General features: G+C 40.4%; 1 protein-coding gene across 3 annotated transcripts in view; it reads left to right on the top strand.

Annotated features, from left to right (window-relative positions):
* Positions 1–14,854, top strand: part of efcab2 (EF-hand calcium binding domain 2) — a 112,357-nt gene that overhangs the window by 30,588 nt on the left and 66,915 nt on the right. For 2 of the 3 annotated variants that reach the window (XM_059985562.1, XM_059985561.1), the window contains exons 5-6: positions 7,923–7,965; positions 14,183–14,249. In XM_059985562.1, coding sequence (XP_059841545.1) covers positions 7,923–7,965; positions 14,183–14,249 — 110 coding nt within the window. Of the gene's footprint in view, positions 1–7,922; positions 7,966–14,182; positions 14,250–14,383; positions 14,786–14,854 lie in introns of those variants that run through there. The other variant, XM_059985563.1, reaches the window with a different exon arrangement.

Below are 14,854 nucleotides of genomic sequence, written 5' to 3' on the forward strand. Positions count from 1 at the left end.
ATTGACTGATTATATATTTGCATTAATGAGCAGGTGTACAGGCATACCTAATAAAGTGTCCACTGAGTGTGTACTGAAGTTATTTTCCACATGTATTAGTTTAGGCTGAAGTGATTGGAAGAGACAGTAGTGACAATACATTTTATGGTATATTTCCCAGTCACTTGTGTGTTACGTTCCTCAGTGGCTGAATTAACATATCTACAATTTCTTTTGTTCAAAACTACAGTTTGAATTAAAATGTTCTCTGCATTGTAGTCAAGCTCTTTAAATCTCATAAGTGCATCCATTTGAATTGACATGTTTACTGCTTTAACTAAGCTATTGAATATGTTTATTCACTATGATTAGTCATCATAATGTTTAGTCATCATTTGTGGTCAGATAAATGTATTCTTTAATAATCATTAGCCTTCCAATATCAGCGACCCATTTATTGGCATATTGGCAAAGATTAATGAGGTTGTAATTTACTATGAAGATTTAGATGACATCTTAAACCGCAACAATAAAGCTTGAAATGCAATTTAAAATTTCAATGTTTAATTTCAGGATTTGGTGAACAGATTGCTTTTTCATATCAGTATATCAGCTGCAGTATTTTTCATAGTCTAATTCTAATGTCCCTTTCAGCATTGGTTTGAAATTTGGATATTGCTGAGAATTTCATGCCTATCATTTCTGCCCAGTGAGGTAACTTAAATAAAAGCATTAGGGGAATAAGGGACAAGAAAACCCATTTGAAAATTGATGATGCTGAGATTTGAAAGATAGGGTGACTGATAGGAAATTGGAATTCAGAAAAGATTGAGAGGTTTAATGAACAGAATGGATAGTTCTTGTATTGAAAAATGTCCATTGATAGTAATAGAAACTACAGTCGGACTGATTTGTTTTATTACCATGAGCTATATTTAATCAATATATGAAGAAATGTCAAACAATTCAAATGCATCTAGAACAGATGTGGACTTAGAGGTTTATATAACAAAGGATAACAACTTATTTCAAGACACAGCATAGAATATTCCATACTCCTTTGTCCCAACCTCTGTCAGCGGGGACTAAGAGGAGACCTAATAGAAGTTTATAAGGTATTAAACTTTGAATTATGGGCCACTGAGCTGGGCTGATAAATCAGAGGGTAGTGAGCCTGATGTCAGTCATGGGTAAATTATTGAAAGGCATTCTAAGGGACAGGTATTTGGATAGACAGGGCCTGATTATGGATAGCTAACATGTCTTTATGCGAGTTTGGTCATGTCTAGCTAATCTTATAGTTTTTCGAGGAGGTTAGCAAGAAGTTTGATGAAGGAAAGGTGGTGGACATTGAATACATGGACTTTAGGAAGGCCTTTGCCAACTTCCCACATGGGAGGCGAGTCCAGGAAGTACAGTTGCATAGTATTCAGGATGAAGTATTCAATTGGATTCAGCATTGGCTCAGCAGGAGAAGTGACCGAGTGGTAGTACATGGTTACCTGAAAGTCTGTGACTAGTGATGTGCTGCAGGGATTGGTACAGGGTTTGTTGTTGTTGATTTATATATATTAAAGATTTTGATGATAATGTGGTAAACTGGATCTGCAAATTTGAGCAAGGATGTCCTTTTGCATTTGTACAGGGCCCTGGTGAGACCACACCTGGAATGTTGTGTACAGTTTTGGTCTCCAGGTTTAAGGAAGGACATTCTGGCAATTGAGGAAGTGCAGCGTGGATTCACTAGGTTGATTCCTGGGATGGCAGGGCTGTCCTACGCAGAGAGATTGGAGAGATTGGGCTTGTACACACTGGAATTGAGGAGATTGAGAGGGGATCTGATTGAAACGTTTAAGATAATTAAAGGATTTGATAGGATTGAGGCAGGAAATATGTTCCAGATGTTGGGAGAGTCCAGTACTAGAGGGCATGGATTGAGAATAAGAGGTCAGTTATTTAAAACAGAGTTGAGGAAAAACTTCTTCTCCCAGAGAGTTGTGGAGGTGTGGAATGCACTGCCTCGGAAGACGGTGGAGGCCAATTCTCTGGATGCTTTCAAGAAGGAGCTAGATAGATATCTGATGGATAGGGGAATCAAGGGATATGGGGACAGGGCAGGGACTGGGTATTGATAGTGAATGATCAGCCATGATCTCAGAATGGTGGTGCAGACTCGAGGGGCTGAATGGTCTACTTCTGCACCTATTGTCTATTGTCTATAACATCAAGATTAGAGCATAATGTATAGCAAAGAAGGCTATCAAAGTTTGACCAGCTAGGAAATTAGACTGAAAATGGCAGATAGAATTTAATGGAGGCAAGTGGGAGGTGTTGCATTTTGGGAGGACAAACCACAGTAAGATACACTCGGTGAATGGTAGAGCTCTGAGGTGTGCAGAAGAACAAAGGAATACAGATTCATAATTCCTTGAAAGTGGCGTCACAGGAAGATAGGGTAGTAAAGAGAGCTTTTGACACCAAATCAGAGCATTGAGTACAGGAGTTGGGATGTAATGTTGAAGTTATACAAGACGTTGGTGAGACTGAATTTGGAGGATTGTGTGCATTTCTGGTCGTCTACCTCCAGAAAAGATATCAATAAGCTTAGAAGAATGTTACTGGGACATGAGGACATGAATTATAGGAAAAGTTTGAATAGGTTAAGACTATATTCCCTGGAATGCAGGAGAATGAGGCGAGGTCTTATAGAGGTACAAAAATTATGAGAGGCATACTGCAGTTTAGGTGAAAGCATGCTGGCTTTTCCTCCTCAGATTAGGGAGGAAGAAGTGACTGAGAACTGGAGTTCATATGTTTAGGATGAAAGATGAAATATCTAGGGGGTTCTCCTTCACTCAGAGGATCAGGCAAGTGTGATACAAGCTGCCAGTGTTAGTGTTAGATGCAGGTTTAATTGTAATATTTAAGAGTAATTTGGATAGGTACATGGATGAGAGGGGTTTGAAGGGCTATGGTACGGTTGTAGGTCCAGGCCAAAGATCAGGTTGGTATGGACTAAAGGGGCCAAAGGGCCTGTTTCTATGCTGTGGTACCCTATAAAAGCCTTAGTTAGAGCAGCCAGCTGGTATCTCTTCCCCAAGACCAAATGTTTAATTCTAGAGGGCATGCATTTAAGGTGGGTGGGAGGTAAATTCAAAGGAGATGTATGGGGCAAGCTTTTTTTTTACACAATGTGGAGGTGCCTGCAATGCACTACCAGGGATAGTAGTGGAGACAAATATGATAGAGACGTTTAAGAGCCTCTTAGATAAGGACATGAATATGTTGAAAATGAGGGATGTAGACATGGGGATAGACATTTTTTAAGGGATTTATTTAGGTATTTAATTACTAGTTTATTTCATTCAGCACAACATTGTAGACCAAAGGTGCTGTATTGTTCTATCTTCTATTGAGAAAACAAAGAGAAATGAAAAGCACTATCTTTTCCTCTTTACTCTGAGCAGACATATAGACAATAGCAAACAACTATTTTTGAAATCATTGCTACTAATGCAGCATTTTCCCCAATGATCGCAATATATATTGTATTTTGAATGCAGAATATGCTTTAATCAAACTACAAATGTTTGAAAAGACTAAATTAATTATTTGTACAACACAAGAGGAAAATGTTTCTGAAATACACAATCAAATGACTTTTCATGCAACTTACGAACTGATAATTCCTTTGGTGAGAACAGTAACTTGCAGGCTTATTTTTCTATCGCTTTTTTTCTGTTTCTCCTCTGCTTGATCCAATGCTTTGAGCCATTTTACCTCTGTATTCGGAAATTTCTTTAAATATTACAAAACTGTGGAGAAAATAGCAATGATTTTGATACCTTCTCACTATTATCATTCTACTTGTATGCATAATCTATATTTTCATTTATATTTATCATTATTATTGTTATGAGCAGAGAGACAACATTTGCCGGAAGTAAATTCCTTGTATGTGCACAGGTACTTGGTGATTAAAGTCTGATTCTGATTCTGGTGCCTGACGGGGTGGAGACACAGGAGCCTGAAGACACAGGCTCGACATTTTAGGAACAACTTCTTCCCCGCTGCCATTAAGTTTCTGAACTTGAACCCATGCACACAACCTCACTATTCTTGTTCTCTTTTTGCACTACTTTGGTGTACTTTATATACTGCTACCACAAAACAATAAATTTCATGACATGTCAGCAATAATAAATAAGATTCTGATTTTGAATCCTGAACAATCACAGCATGCCGTTGGTGAAAACTATCTCTTTTTACATTCAAGACAATAGAAAGTCATTGTTTGCAGATGCCGTTGGTCTGTTTCATTAACTTTGCTCTGATTGGGCATACAACATTGGCACTCACATACACCAGAGTGGTTCTTGTCAGCAGTGCAGGAGCCACGTATCTGTGCTCTATCTGCTTTGTATTCTGTGCTGCATGTTTATTATGCTTATTTTCGTAACTAGTCACATTATTGGGGCATGGTAAAAGCAAAGGGAATGAGTTACATATTCTTGCTTATTTTGTGACAGCTTACAACTTGGGACTGGCGGAAGTTATATCTTTGCTGAACACTTAATATCGCTTCAAGATTGTATGTTTGCTAATTGCTAATAAAGGATTGAATAAAGGAATTGACTCTTTGGAACAATCATTTCACTGGAGCTGAGGGTGCACCATGCAAGTATAACAACCCTGTGGTAGTCACAAGCTGGTGCCAATTGTTTTGTTTTGAATTTGGATTAGTTTTTGCTGCTGCAAACACGTTGGTGAGGCACTATCCCATGATCTGGGAGGGAGAGTAAACAGAGCAAGTATAGAAGGCTATCACATAAGAATTTACTAAGCAGAGATCTGTATGGCGTTACAGTTAAATTTAAACTTTGAATGATTAGATGTCTTTACTTCTGAGAAAAGTGGTGGTTTGTACTGAGGAGCGCAGGAACCTTCTGATACCGTGCAATGGCAGAAATCAAATACTGCTGTCAAGTATCACACCTCTTGCCTATTACTTCACTTCTCTGGAGGAAATGAGTAAACTGTCATCACCTCATTCTGTGGAGAGCTATTGTCGATGCTGTTGATGTCATCAGCAGCAGGATGAAAGCAGCACAAAATGTTGGATACACAGTGACCTTCATTGTCACATGCTCTAGTTCTTACTCTAACAGATGCCATAGAAAGTGACTATTTCCCTTTTAAAATACAGCCAGCTTTCACGCTGTTATTTCCCATATCTGTAGTGATTCCCCCCCCCCACACAATCTGCATTTTATGAAGCCTCCTCGACCCCCCGCCCCCCCATGCAATGTTTCTACTACCATTTGTTGCAGCAATTTTTCCTTCTAGGCCTTATTTGAGCTTTTAGGATGCTTCTGTTTCTGGCAATTCAGAATAAAGAAATCCTAACTAAAAACTGCAACTCTTGAAATAATTGGATTTAAAATGGCAAAAAATGATACAAAAACATTGGCAGGATAAAATAGCTGAGATGTTTTAACAGCGATGGGAATAGATTTAAGTAGTACTTTCCTGACTGTTCCTGTCATAATTTGAAATGAACATACAGGCACCAATTTAACAAATTGGTCCTGGTCATGGCACAGAGCCTTTACTTGCTATATTACAGTGATAGCTGTTCTTGGTTTAGGTAGCTAATGTGGAAACCAATCAAACATTCAAACCTATATATAGCTGATGTATTTTCTTATTGTTCTGGCACTGGACTTCACAATGTAAAATCATACATTGTGGTGGTTATAATTGACCTGGAAAATAGGTGAGCTGCAATAGTAATTTCTCATCAGTATCAAATGCCAACCTACACTCAGTAGTCACTTTATTAAGTACCTTTTGTACCACTATTGTGCGTGAAGATCCACAGAGGTCAGTAGTTTCTGAGATACTCAAACCACCCCGTCAGGCACCAGAATCAGAATCAGAATCAGACTTTAATCACCAAGTACCTGTGCACATACAAGGAATTTACTTCCGGCAGATGTTGTCTCTCTGCTCATAACAATAATAATGATAAATATAAATGAAAATATAGATTATACATACAAGTAGTGCAATCCAAGTAATAGTTAGCCGACAGTTAACCGGCAGTTAACTGTTCAGCAAAGTGACTGCAGTAGGGAAAAAACTTCTCCAGTGCCTATTAGTCTTAGTCTGGAGGGATCTGAAGCGCCTACCAGACGGAAGCAGTTCAAACAGTCCATGCGCAGGATGGAAGGAGTCCTTTATGATGTTCCCCGCCCTCTTCTTCAACCTGGAAGAGTACAGGTCCACAATAGAGGACAGGGAGGCTCCAATGATGCACTCGGCAGTCCTCACTGTGCGCTGTAGTCTGGTTCTATCCTGCTTGGTGGCAGCTCCAAACCACACAGTGATGGAGGTGCATAGGACAGACTCGATGACTGCAGTATAGAACTGCAGCAGCAATTCCTGAGGCAGACCATATTTCCTCAAGAGCCGCAGGAAGTACATCCGCTGCTGGGCCTTCTTCAGGTTGGAGCTGATGTTCTGCTCCCACTTCAGATTCTGAGAGATGGTGGTTCCCAGGAACCTGAAGTTCTCCACGGTGGGCACAGGGCTTCAGAGGACTGTGAGGGGGGATGTAACGGGGGGATGTCTCCTGAAATCCACTATCATCTCCTTTGTCTTGAGCGTGTTCAGCTCCAGATTGTTCCGGCTGCACCAGAGCGCCAGTTGGTCCACCTGCTGTCGATATGCAGACTCATCGCTGTTCTGGATGAGTCCGATGATGGTGGTGTCGTCTGCAAACTTCAAAAGCTTCACATAGAGGTTGGAGGAGGTACAGTCATTGGTGTAGAGGGGGAACAGCAGTGGAGAGAGGACACACCCCTGGGGGGCGCCGGTGTTGGTGATTCCAACAACCATTCCACAATCCATGTGACTTAGATCACATTTCTTCCCCGTTCTGAAGTTTGGTCTGAATAACATCTGAACCTCTTGACCATGTCTGCATGCTTTTATGCATTGAGTTGTTGCCACATGATTGGTTATTTAGATATTTGCATTAATGAGCAGGTGTACAGCTATACCTGATAAAAATGCCCCTGAGTGTAAAACCACTACTGTTCATTAATATTTTCTACCTTTTGAGGCTCACTGTTCAGCGTACATTTTTCTTTCAGCAGCCTTGCAACATTTTGTGACTTGTTCAGTCAAACATGATGTCTTGCTTTTGTTCCAGTATCTCAAGGACATTCCCATTCAGCAAATAATCATTATCTTCCCCTGCCATAATACACACTTACTTGAATTGAATTGCTTCAATAATTTCTATTACCACGTTTATAGCATTTGATAAGAATATTTTTGAATTTCTACATAAAGAAATATACATTGTTTGCCTTGCTCCTGATTAGGCATTGTTTGCAAATTTTGAAGTTAGGGTTTAATTTCTTTCCTTACATATTTTTATTGAAGCTCAAAATAAATTTATTATTAAGCTATGTATACATCACCGTATACTACAGTGAGATTCATTTTCTTATGGACATTCACAGTAGAACAAAGAAATACAATAGAATCAATGAAAAGCCACACACAAAAATTGACAGCCAATGTGCAAAAGAAAACAAGCTGTGCAAATACAGAACAAAACAAATAATAATACATTAATAAGTAAAATATAATAGTAAGAACATGAATTATAGAGTCCTTGAAAGTGATAATTGAGAAAACAATTATAATCACAATTTATGTGCTGTATAGCTGCCCCAGCACCTAATGGCTTCTCATTTCCATAGCTTTTGTGGTTGATAGACTGAATTATGATTGCTTATCAGTACAATGTGACTGAACTTCAAAAAGCACCTGGCTGCCAAAGAACTGCTTCAGTAGATTGTGAGATTATGAAAGGTGCTATATAAAACAATATTTTCCTCAATGCGCCATTTTTCTATTTTGCTTTATAGATACAGACCCCAGCCAGAGGATGTTATTTTACGAGCATTCCAGGTATGGTTGTATTTTAACGTCCCACAGTACAATATTTTGATATACTGCCGATTGGATCATAAGAAAGGGTTTGAGGAATAAGTTGCTCTTGATCATTGTACTTTGGAACAAGATGATTTACACCAATCTAAAAAGAGGCAAGTGGGAAAATTGCTCTTTTTGGAAGGATTGCATGTTGTCTACATGGTCTTAGTAAATCATTTGATAAGGTCCCTCACGGTAGACTAATTCAGAAGCCTAAGTCACATGTAATCCACAGTGTATTGCTAAATTGGACTGGCTGTACAAGGCAAAGGGGTGTTCCTCTGATGAGATCTGTGATTATCCCTCTGTTCAGGGATGGCTTTTCCAGTTTGACAAAGATGGCTTCTTAACCCCTCTTTCAAACCACCTGTCCTCCCTGTCCTAAATGTGCAACCTGTTATCATCAAAGGAGTGTCCCTTGTTTTTAGGTGTAGGTATACAGCTGAATCAGGACCTGAGGTTTTAGCCCTCCTATGTTGGGCCATCCATGTGTGAAGTGGTTGTTCTGTCTCGCTGATATACAGCCATCTTTGTCAAACTGGAAAACCCATCCCTGAACTGAGTTGGTGGGGTACAACCCTTCAGTCCTGACGAAGGGTCTCAGCCCAAAACATCGACTGTACTTCTTATAGATGCTGCCTGCCCTGCTGCGTTCCACCAGCATTTTGTGTGTGTTGTTTGAATTTCCAGCATCTGCAGATTCCCTTGTGTTTGTATACCTTCTCATTACCTCTACAACTCTTAACAATCCTCATGTGATTGCTATACCTTTAAGCAACTCACAGAGTTTATAAACCAGAAAACTACCCAGCATGGATCAGAACTGAAGATGCACCTTGGATGAGTGATGAAATGTCTTCTAGACAAAATAGCAAGCCCAGTTGCCTTGATTTGCTACTACTTGATAGTAAAGGAGTATTACACCCACAAGGTGCTGGAGGAACTCAGCAGGCCAGGCAGCATCTATGGAGTGGAACATAGAGATGAAACATTGGGCTGAAACCCTTCATCGGGATGGAATGGAAGGGGGAGAATCCAGAATGAGAAGGTTGTGGCAGGGGAAGGAGTACAAGCTAGAGGTGATTAGTGATGCCAGGTGAGGTGGGAGTTAGGTGGGTGGGGGAAGGTAACTCATGTGAGAAGCTGGGAGGTGATAGGTGGCTAAAGGATAAAAGATGAAAGGCTGCAGAAGAAGGATTCTGATAGGAGAGGAGAGTGAGCCATGAGAAAGTTTTTTGTAATACATTGTGCATAGAATGTGTCTGGTACATGCTGTCAAGGGAGGTGGTAGAAGCAGATGTGATAGTGACATTGACAAGGCATTTAGACAGATACGGAATATTAACTATATGCTGGTAGACAGGATTACACTGCCTTCATGGCTGGCCAGAACAGGTGGACCAAAGTGCCTATTTTTGTAATGTACTGTTTCTATGTTCTCAGTTATTAACTACAAACAATGAAACCACACAGTCCAACAGTCCAATGTGTGAAATGTTACATCTTAGAGCCTACTTTAAAGGGGCATAACTTTCAGGTGTTGGGAAGAAAATATAAGGGAGATGTCAGAGGCAAGTCCTTTACACAGATAGTCGTAGGTATGTGGAATGTGCTGCCAGGGCTGGTGGCACATTAGAGACATTTAAACAACTCTTAGGTAGGCACAAGGATGAAAGAAAAATGGGGGGCTATACAGAGGTAAAGATTAGATTGATCTTGGAGTAGGTTAAAGGGTTGGGACAACATAGGAGCTGAAGGGCCTGTACTGTGCTGTACTGTTCTATGTTCTAATAAAAGCATGTTATATCTAGATCCTCTGGCATTAATGACATCACATTCCTCTTGATAACAGCAGGAGTTATTTCATATTTATTTGACTGTGTTAGGAAGGGGTTTAAGTGAACGGCATGCTTTTGAACTACTTCAGGGAGGAAGACAGCATCTCGGCCATGCTTATGGGTGTGTGCCAACTGAATGGACAGGGTAGTGACATAATGTATTGACAGGTCGATAAAGGCCATCCAACCCATCAGCAGTTGACATAATTGGATGAAACAAGGTAGGTGGAGGCTTGTGTGTGTATAGACCATGTTGAGCTATTGAACATCGTTCTCAGCTCAGAGACAGGGCTAAGAATATAATGGGAAGATCTTGCAATTATTTCAAATGTGCTTTTTCTCACCTTCTCTAAGTTAAAGAGGGATCTGCCGTTCCTTGGTACATTTCTCTAGCTGACTGTCAAATAAAACAGTTGAACAGTTTTACCACGTTTCAAGCTTTCCTTCAAAAATACTAAGGACACATATAGGGTTGCCTGTGAGATGCTGTGTTCAGTTTAGATTAGACCCAGTTACATTCTCGGGCTATGTCATCGTATCAATTAGATATCAGGTGGTATAGTCACACTTCTAAATGTAAGATACACAGTCTTCTTACAGTAAGGTCTATACCTAAGAAAATATTTAATATAAGACGAAGCTTATAACGTGCTTGCTGTGACTAAAGGAGACCTATAGTAAGTACTGTGCAAAAGTCTTAAGCGAATTTATATAGCTATGGTGCTTAAGAATTTTGCACAATACTGTAGTAATTTTGTGTTTAGCAGTGTACTGTTGCAGCCGCAAAAAAAAGAGAAATTTCATGACATGTGAGTGATGATAAACCTGATTCTGATATGGGTCTCTATTGTGGACTGAGAGTGGAAGGGGGCAGGGAGAGGGGAATCACGGTAGGGGAAAGGGGAGGGGAGGGAGCAGGAAACACTAGAGTAATCAAGTTACCTTGCCTCAAATCATATATAGGCCTCCAAATAGTAGCCAAGATGTGTGGTAGTGATGGCAAAAGGAGCTGGAAAAGGCATATAGTAAAGGCAATGACACAATTGTAATGAGGGACTTCAGTATGCAAGGGGATTGGGAAAATAAGGTTGGTGTCAGATCGCAAGAGAGGGAGTTTGTTGAATGCCTATGAGATGGGTTTTTGGAGCAGCTTGTGTTTGAGCCTACTCTGGGAAAAGCTATCTTGATTGGGTGTTGTGTAATAACCCAGATCTTACTAGGGAGCTTAGCATAAAGGAACCCTTAGGAGGCAGTGATCATAATTAGATTGAATTCATACTACAATTTGAGAGGGAGAAGTATAACTCACATGTATCAGTATTGCTATGGAATAAAGGGAATAACATGAGAGAGGAGCTTGCCCAGGTGGATTGTAGGATGATACTAGCAGGGATGACAGCAGTGCAGAAATGGCTGATGTTTCTGGGAACAGTTCACAAGGCACAGGATAGATATGTCCCACAGAAGAAGTTGTTCTCAAATGGCATGGGTAGGCAAATATGGCTGATGAGGGAAGTTAAGGATTACATAAAAGCCAAGGAAAGGACATATAAGGCAGCAAAAGTGAGTGGGAAGTTGGATGATTGGGAAGCTTTTAAAATCCAACAAAAGGCAACTAAAAAACCTACAAGGAGGGAAAAGATGAAATATGAGGGCAATCTAGCCAATAATATAAGGAGACACCAGAATTTTTTAAAAGTTGTATAAAGAATAAAAGGGCGATGAGAGTTGACATTGGACCACTGGAAAATGATGCTGGCAAGGAAGTAATGGGGGACAAAGAAATGGTAGATGAGCTTATTGGGTACTTTGTATCAGTCTTCACTGTGGAAGAGACTAGCATGTGCCAGAGGTCCATGAGTGTCAGGGAGTAGGAGTGAGTACCATTGCTATTACAAAGGAAAAAGTGCTCAGCAAACTCAAAGTTAATAAGGTGGAAGTCACCTGGACCAAATGGACGTGAGAGAGGTTGCTGAAGAGATAATGGATGCATTGGTCATGATCTTTCAAGAATCACTTGATTCTGATATGGTCCCAGTGGACTGGAAGATTGCAAATGTCATGCCATTATTTAAGAAGGGAGAAAGGAAATTTTCGGCCAGTTAGTCTAACCTCAGTGGTTGGGAAAGTGTCAAGGTCTATTATTAAGGATGAGGTTTCAGGGTGCTTGGAGACTCATGATAAAATAAGTCAAAGTCAGCATGGAAATCTTGTCTGACAAATCTGTTAGAGTTCTTTGAGAAAGGGTGGACAAAGGAGAGGCAGTGGAGGCATTTGATAAGTTGTCACACGTGAGGCTGCTTAACAAAGTAAAATCCTATGGTGTTACAGGATAGGTACAGGTATGGATAACATAATGGCTGACAGGTAGCAGGCAGCTAGTGGGAATAAAAGGGCCCTTTTCTGTTGGCTGCTGGGGAATAGTAGTGTTCCTCAGATGACAGTATTGGGACCGCTACTTTTCACATTGTTTGTCAATAATTTGGACAATAGAATTGATGGCTTTGTGGCAGAGTTTGCAGATGATATGAAGATAGATGGATGGAGTAAGTAGTGCTGAGGAAGCAATACAATTGTGGCAGGACTTAGACAGATCAGAAGACTAGGCAAAAAGTAGCAGATGGAATACAATGTTGGGAAATGTATGAGAATGCATTCTGATAAAAGGAACAATAGTGTGGACTGTTACCTAACTGGGGAGAAGGTTCAAACATCAGAGGTGCAGATGGACTTAGGAGTCCTCGTGCAAGACTCCCAGAAGATTAATTTACAGGCTGAGTCTGTGGAAAAGAAGGCAAATGCAGTGTTGGGATATATTTCAAGGGGAATAGAATATGAAAGCAAGAAGATAATGCTGAGCCTTTATAAGACACTAGTCAGACTGCACTCGAAGTATTGTCAACAGCTTTTGGGCTGCATATCTCATTAGAAAGCTAATAGTATGCTGGCTTTTGTAACAAGAGGAATTAAGAATAGGAGTAAAGAGGTCCTTCTGCAGCTGTACAGGGTCCTGGTGAGACCACACCTGGAGTATTGTGTGCAGTTTTGGTCTCCAAATCTGAGGAAGGACATTCTTGCTATTGAGGGAGTGTAGTGTAGGTTCACAAGGTTAATTCCCGGAATGGCGGGACTGTCATATGTTGAAAGATTGGAGCAACTGGGCTTGTATACACTGGAAATTAGGATGAGAGGGGATCTGATTGAAACATATAAGATTATTAAGGGATTGGACACACTGGAGGCAGGAAGCATGTTCCCGCTGATGGGTGAGTCCAGAACTAGAGGCCACAGTTTAAGAATAAGGGGTAGGCCATTTAGAACAGAGATGCGGAAAAAATTTTTCACCCAGAGAGTGGTGGATATGTGGAATGCTCTGCCCCAGAAGGCAGTGGAGGCCAAGTCTCTGGATGCATTCAAGAGAGCGTTAGATAGAGCTCTTATAGATAGTGGGGTCAAGGGATATGGGGAGAGGGCAGGAACAGGGTACTGATTGTGTATGATCAGCCATGATCACAGTGAATGATGGTGCTGGCTAGAAGGGCCGAATGGCCCACTCCTGCACCTACTGTCTATTGTCTATTGTCTCAGAAAGGATGTGTTGTCATTGGAGAGAGTCCAGATGAGGTTCACGAGGATGATTCCGAGAATGAAGGGATTAACTTGTGAGGAGAGTTTGGCAGCTTTGGGCCTGTACTCACTGGAAATTAGAAGAAAGCATTGAAACCCTCCTGAATGTTGAAGGGGCTAGATACAGAGGATGTGGAGAGGATGTTTCCTATGGTAGGGGTATCCTGAACTAAAGGCACAGCCTCAAAATTGAGGGGCTGCCTTTTAGAATAGAGGTAAGGAGTAACTTTTTTTTAACCAGAGAGTAGTGAATATGTGGAATACTCTGCCACAGTCTGCGGTGGAGGCCAGGTCCTTGGGTATACTTAAGGCAGAATTTGATCATTTCCTGATCAGTTAAGGAATCAAAAGGTATGGTGAAATAGCAGGTGTATGAGGTTGAGTGGGATCTGGGATCAGCTATGATGGAATGGCAGAACAGACTCAATGAGCTAAATGGCCTCATTTTGCTCCTATGTTTTATGGTCTTCTGGTCTCATGGCTGGGTGTGTCTGCACCTGCTTCATATCCCTCCCCTCCCCCAGCACTCCACCCTTACCATTCCCATTATTCTTTGCTCCCACCAGATTTTCAAACTCACTCTCTCCTTCACATTGACAAATAAAATGCTGTGCAAAGTTTTAGGCAACCTAGCTATATATACATGCTCAAGATTGTTTAACAGTACTATACCTGTTATATATTTGGATTTTAACCATGAACTTTCTAATGTCTTATTTCATCTCTAGGTGTTAGATAAGAATAACAATGGTTATCTTACTCAAGAGGAACTTACAAAATACTTGACGCAAGAAGGTAATTTAAGTATACCAAAAACAAGTATTCCAAAATCCGTTTTCATTATTCCTTACTAACACTTGTTGTTCATGGACTTCAGCTGGTTTTAAGATTGTTTTACTATTTAAAAATACTTATTCTATCCTTAATAGTGGATGAACTCATATTTGCCTGCTGTATGAAGACAGCCTCAATATAATGCAGCCAGGTTGACCTTCAGGCCCAGCAATAGATGTGGTGGTGGTGTTCAGTGGAAAATGGGCTTTTCCAAGGTGGCAGTGGGAGAGGTTATTTTCATGGAGTTCCCCTTTTCAATTTCAAATTTAAAAGTAAATTTAATATCAACGTACATATATGTTGTCTGAGCTATGTTGGGGTTCATTTTCTTGCAGAAATTCACGTAAAAACAATGAAATAGAAATTACAAAAAACTATACATAAAAAGACAAATGATACCTGACTTTGACAATCCAATTTGCCTGCATTAGGAGTGCCCCACCACTCCTTTTCTATTAAAGTATCTGTCAAAATGCCTTTGAAATGTTGTAATTGTTTCTGCTTTAACCACTTCTGACAGGTGATTCCATATAACCAGCACCCTCTGTTGAAAGACCGACAAATGT

This window comes from Hypanus sabinus, chromosome 12, assembly GCF_030144855.1.
Source record: "Hypanus sabinus isolate sHypSab1 chromosome 12, sHypSab1.hap1, whole genome shotgun sequence".
Classification (NCBI taxonomy): Eukaryota; Metazoa; Chordata; class Chondrichthyes; order Myliobatiformes; family Dasyatidae; genus Hypanus; species Hypanus sabinus.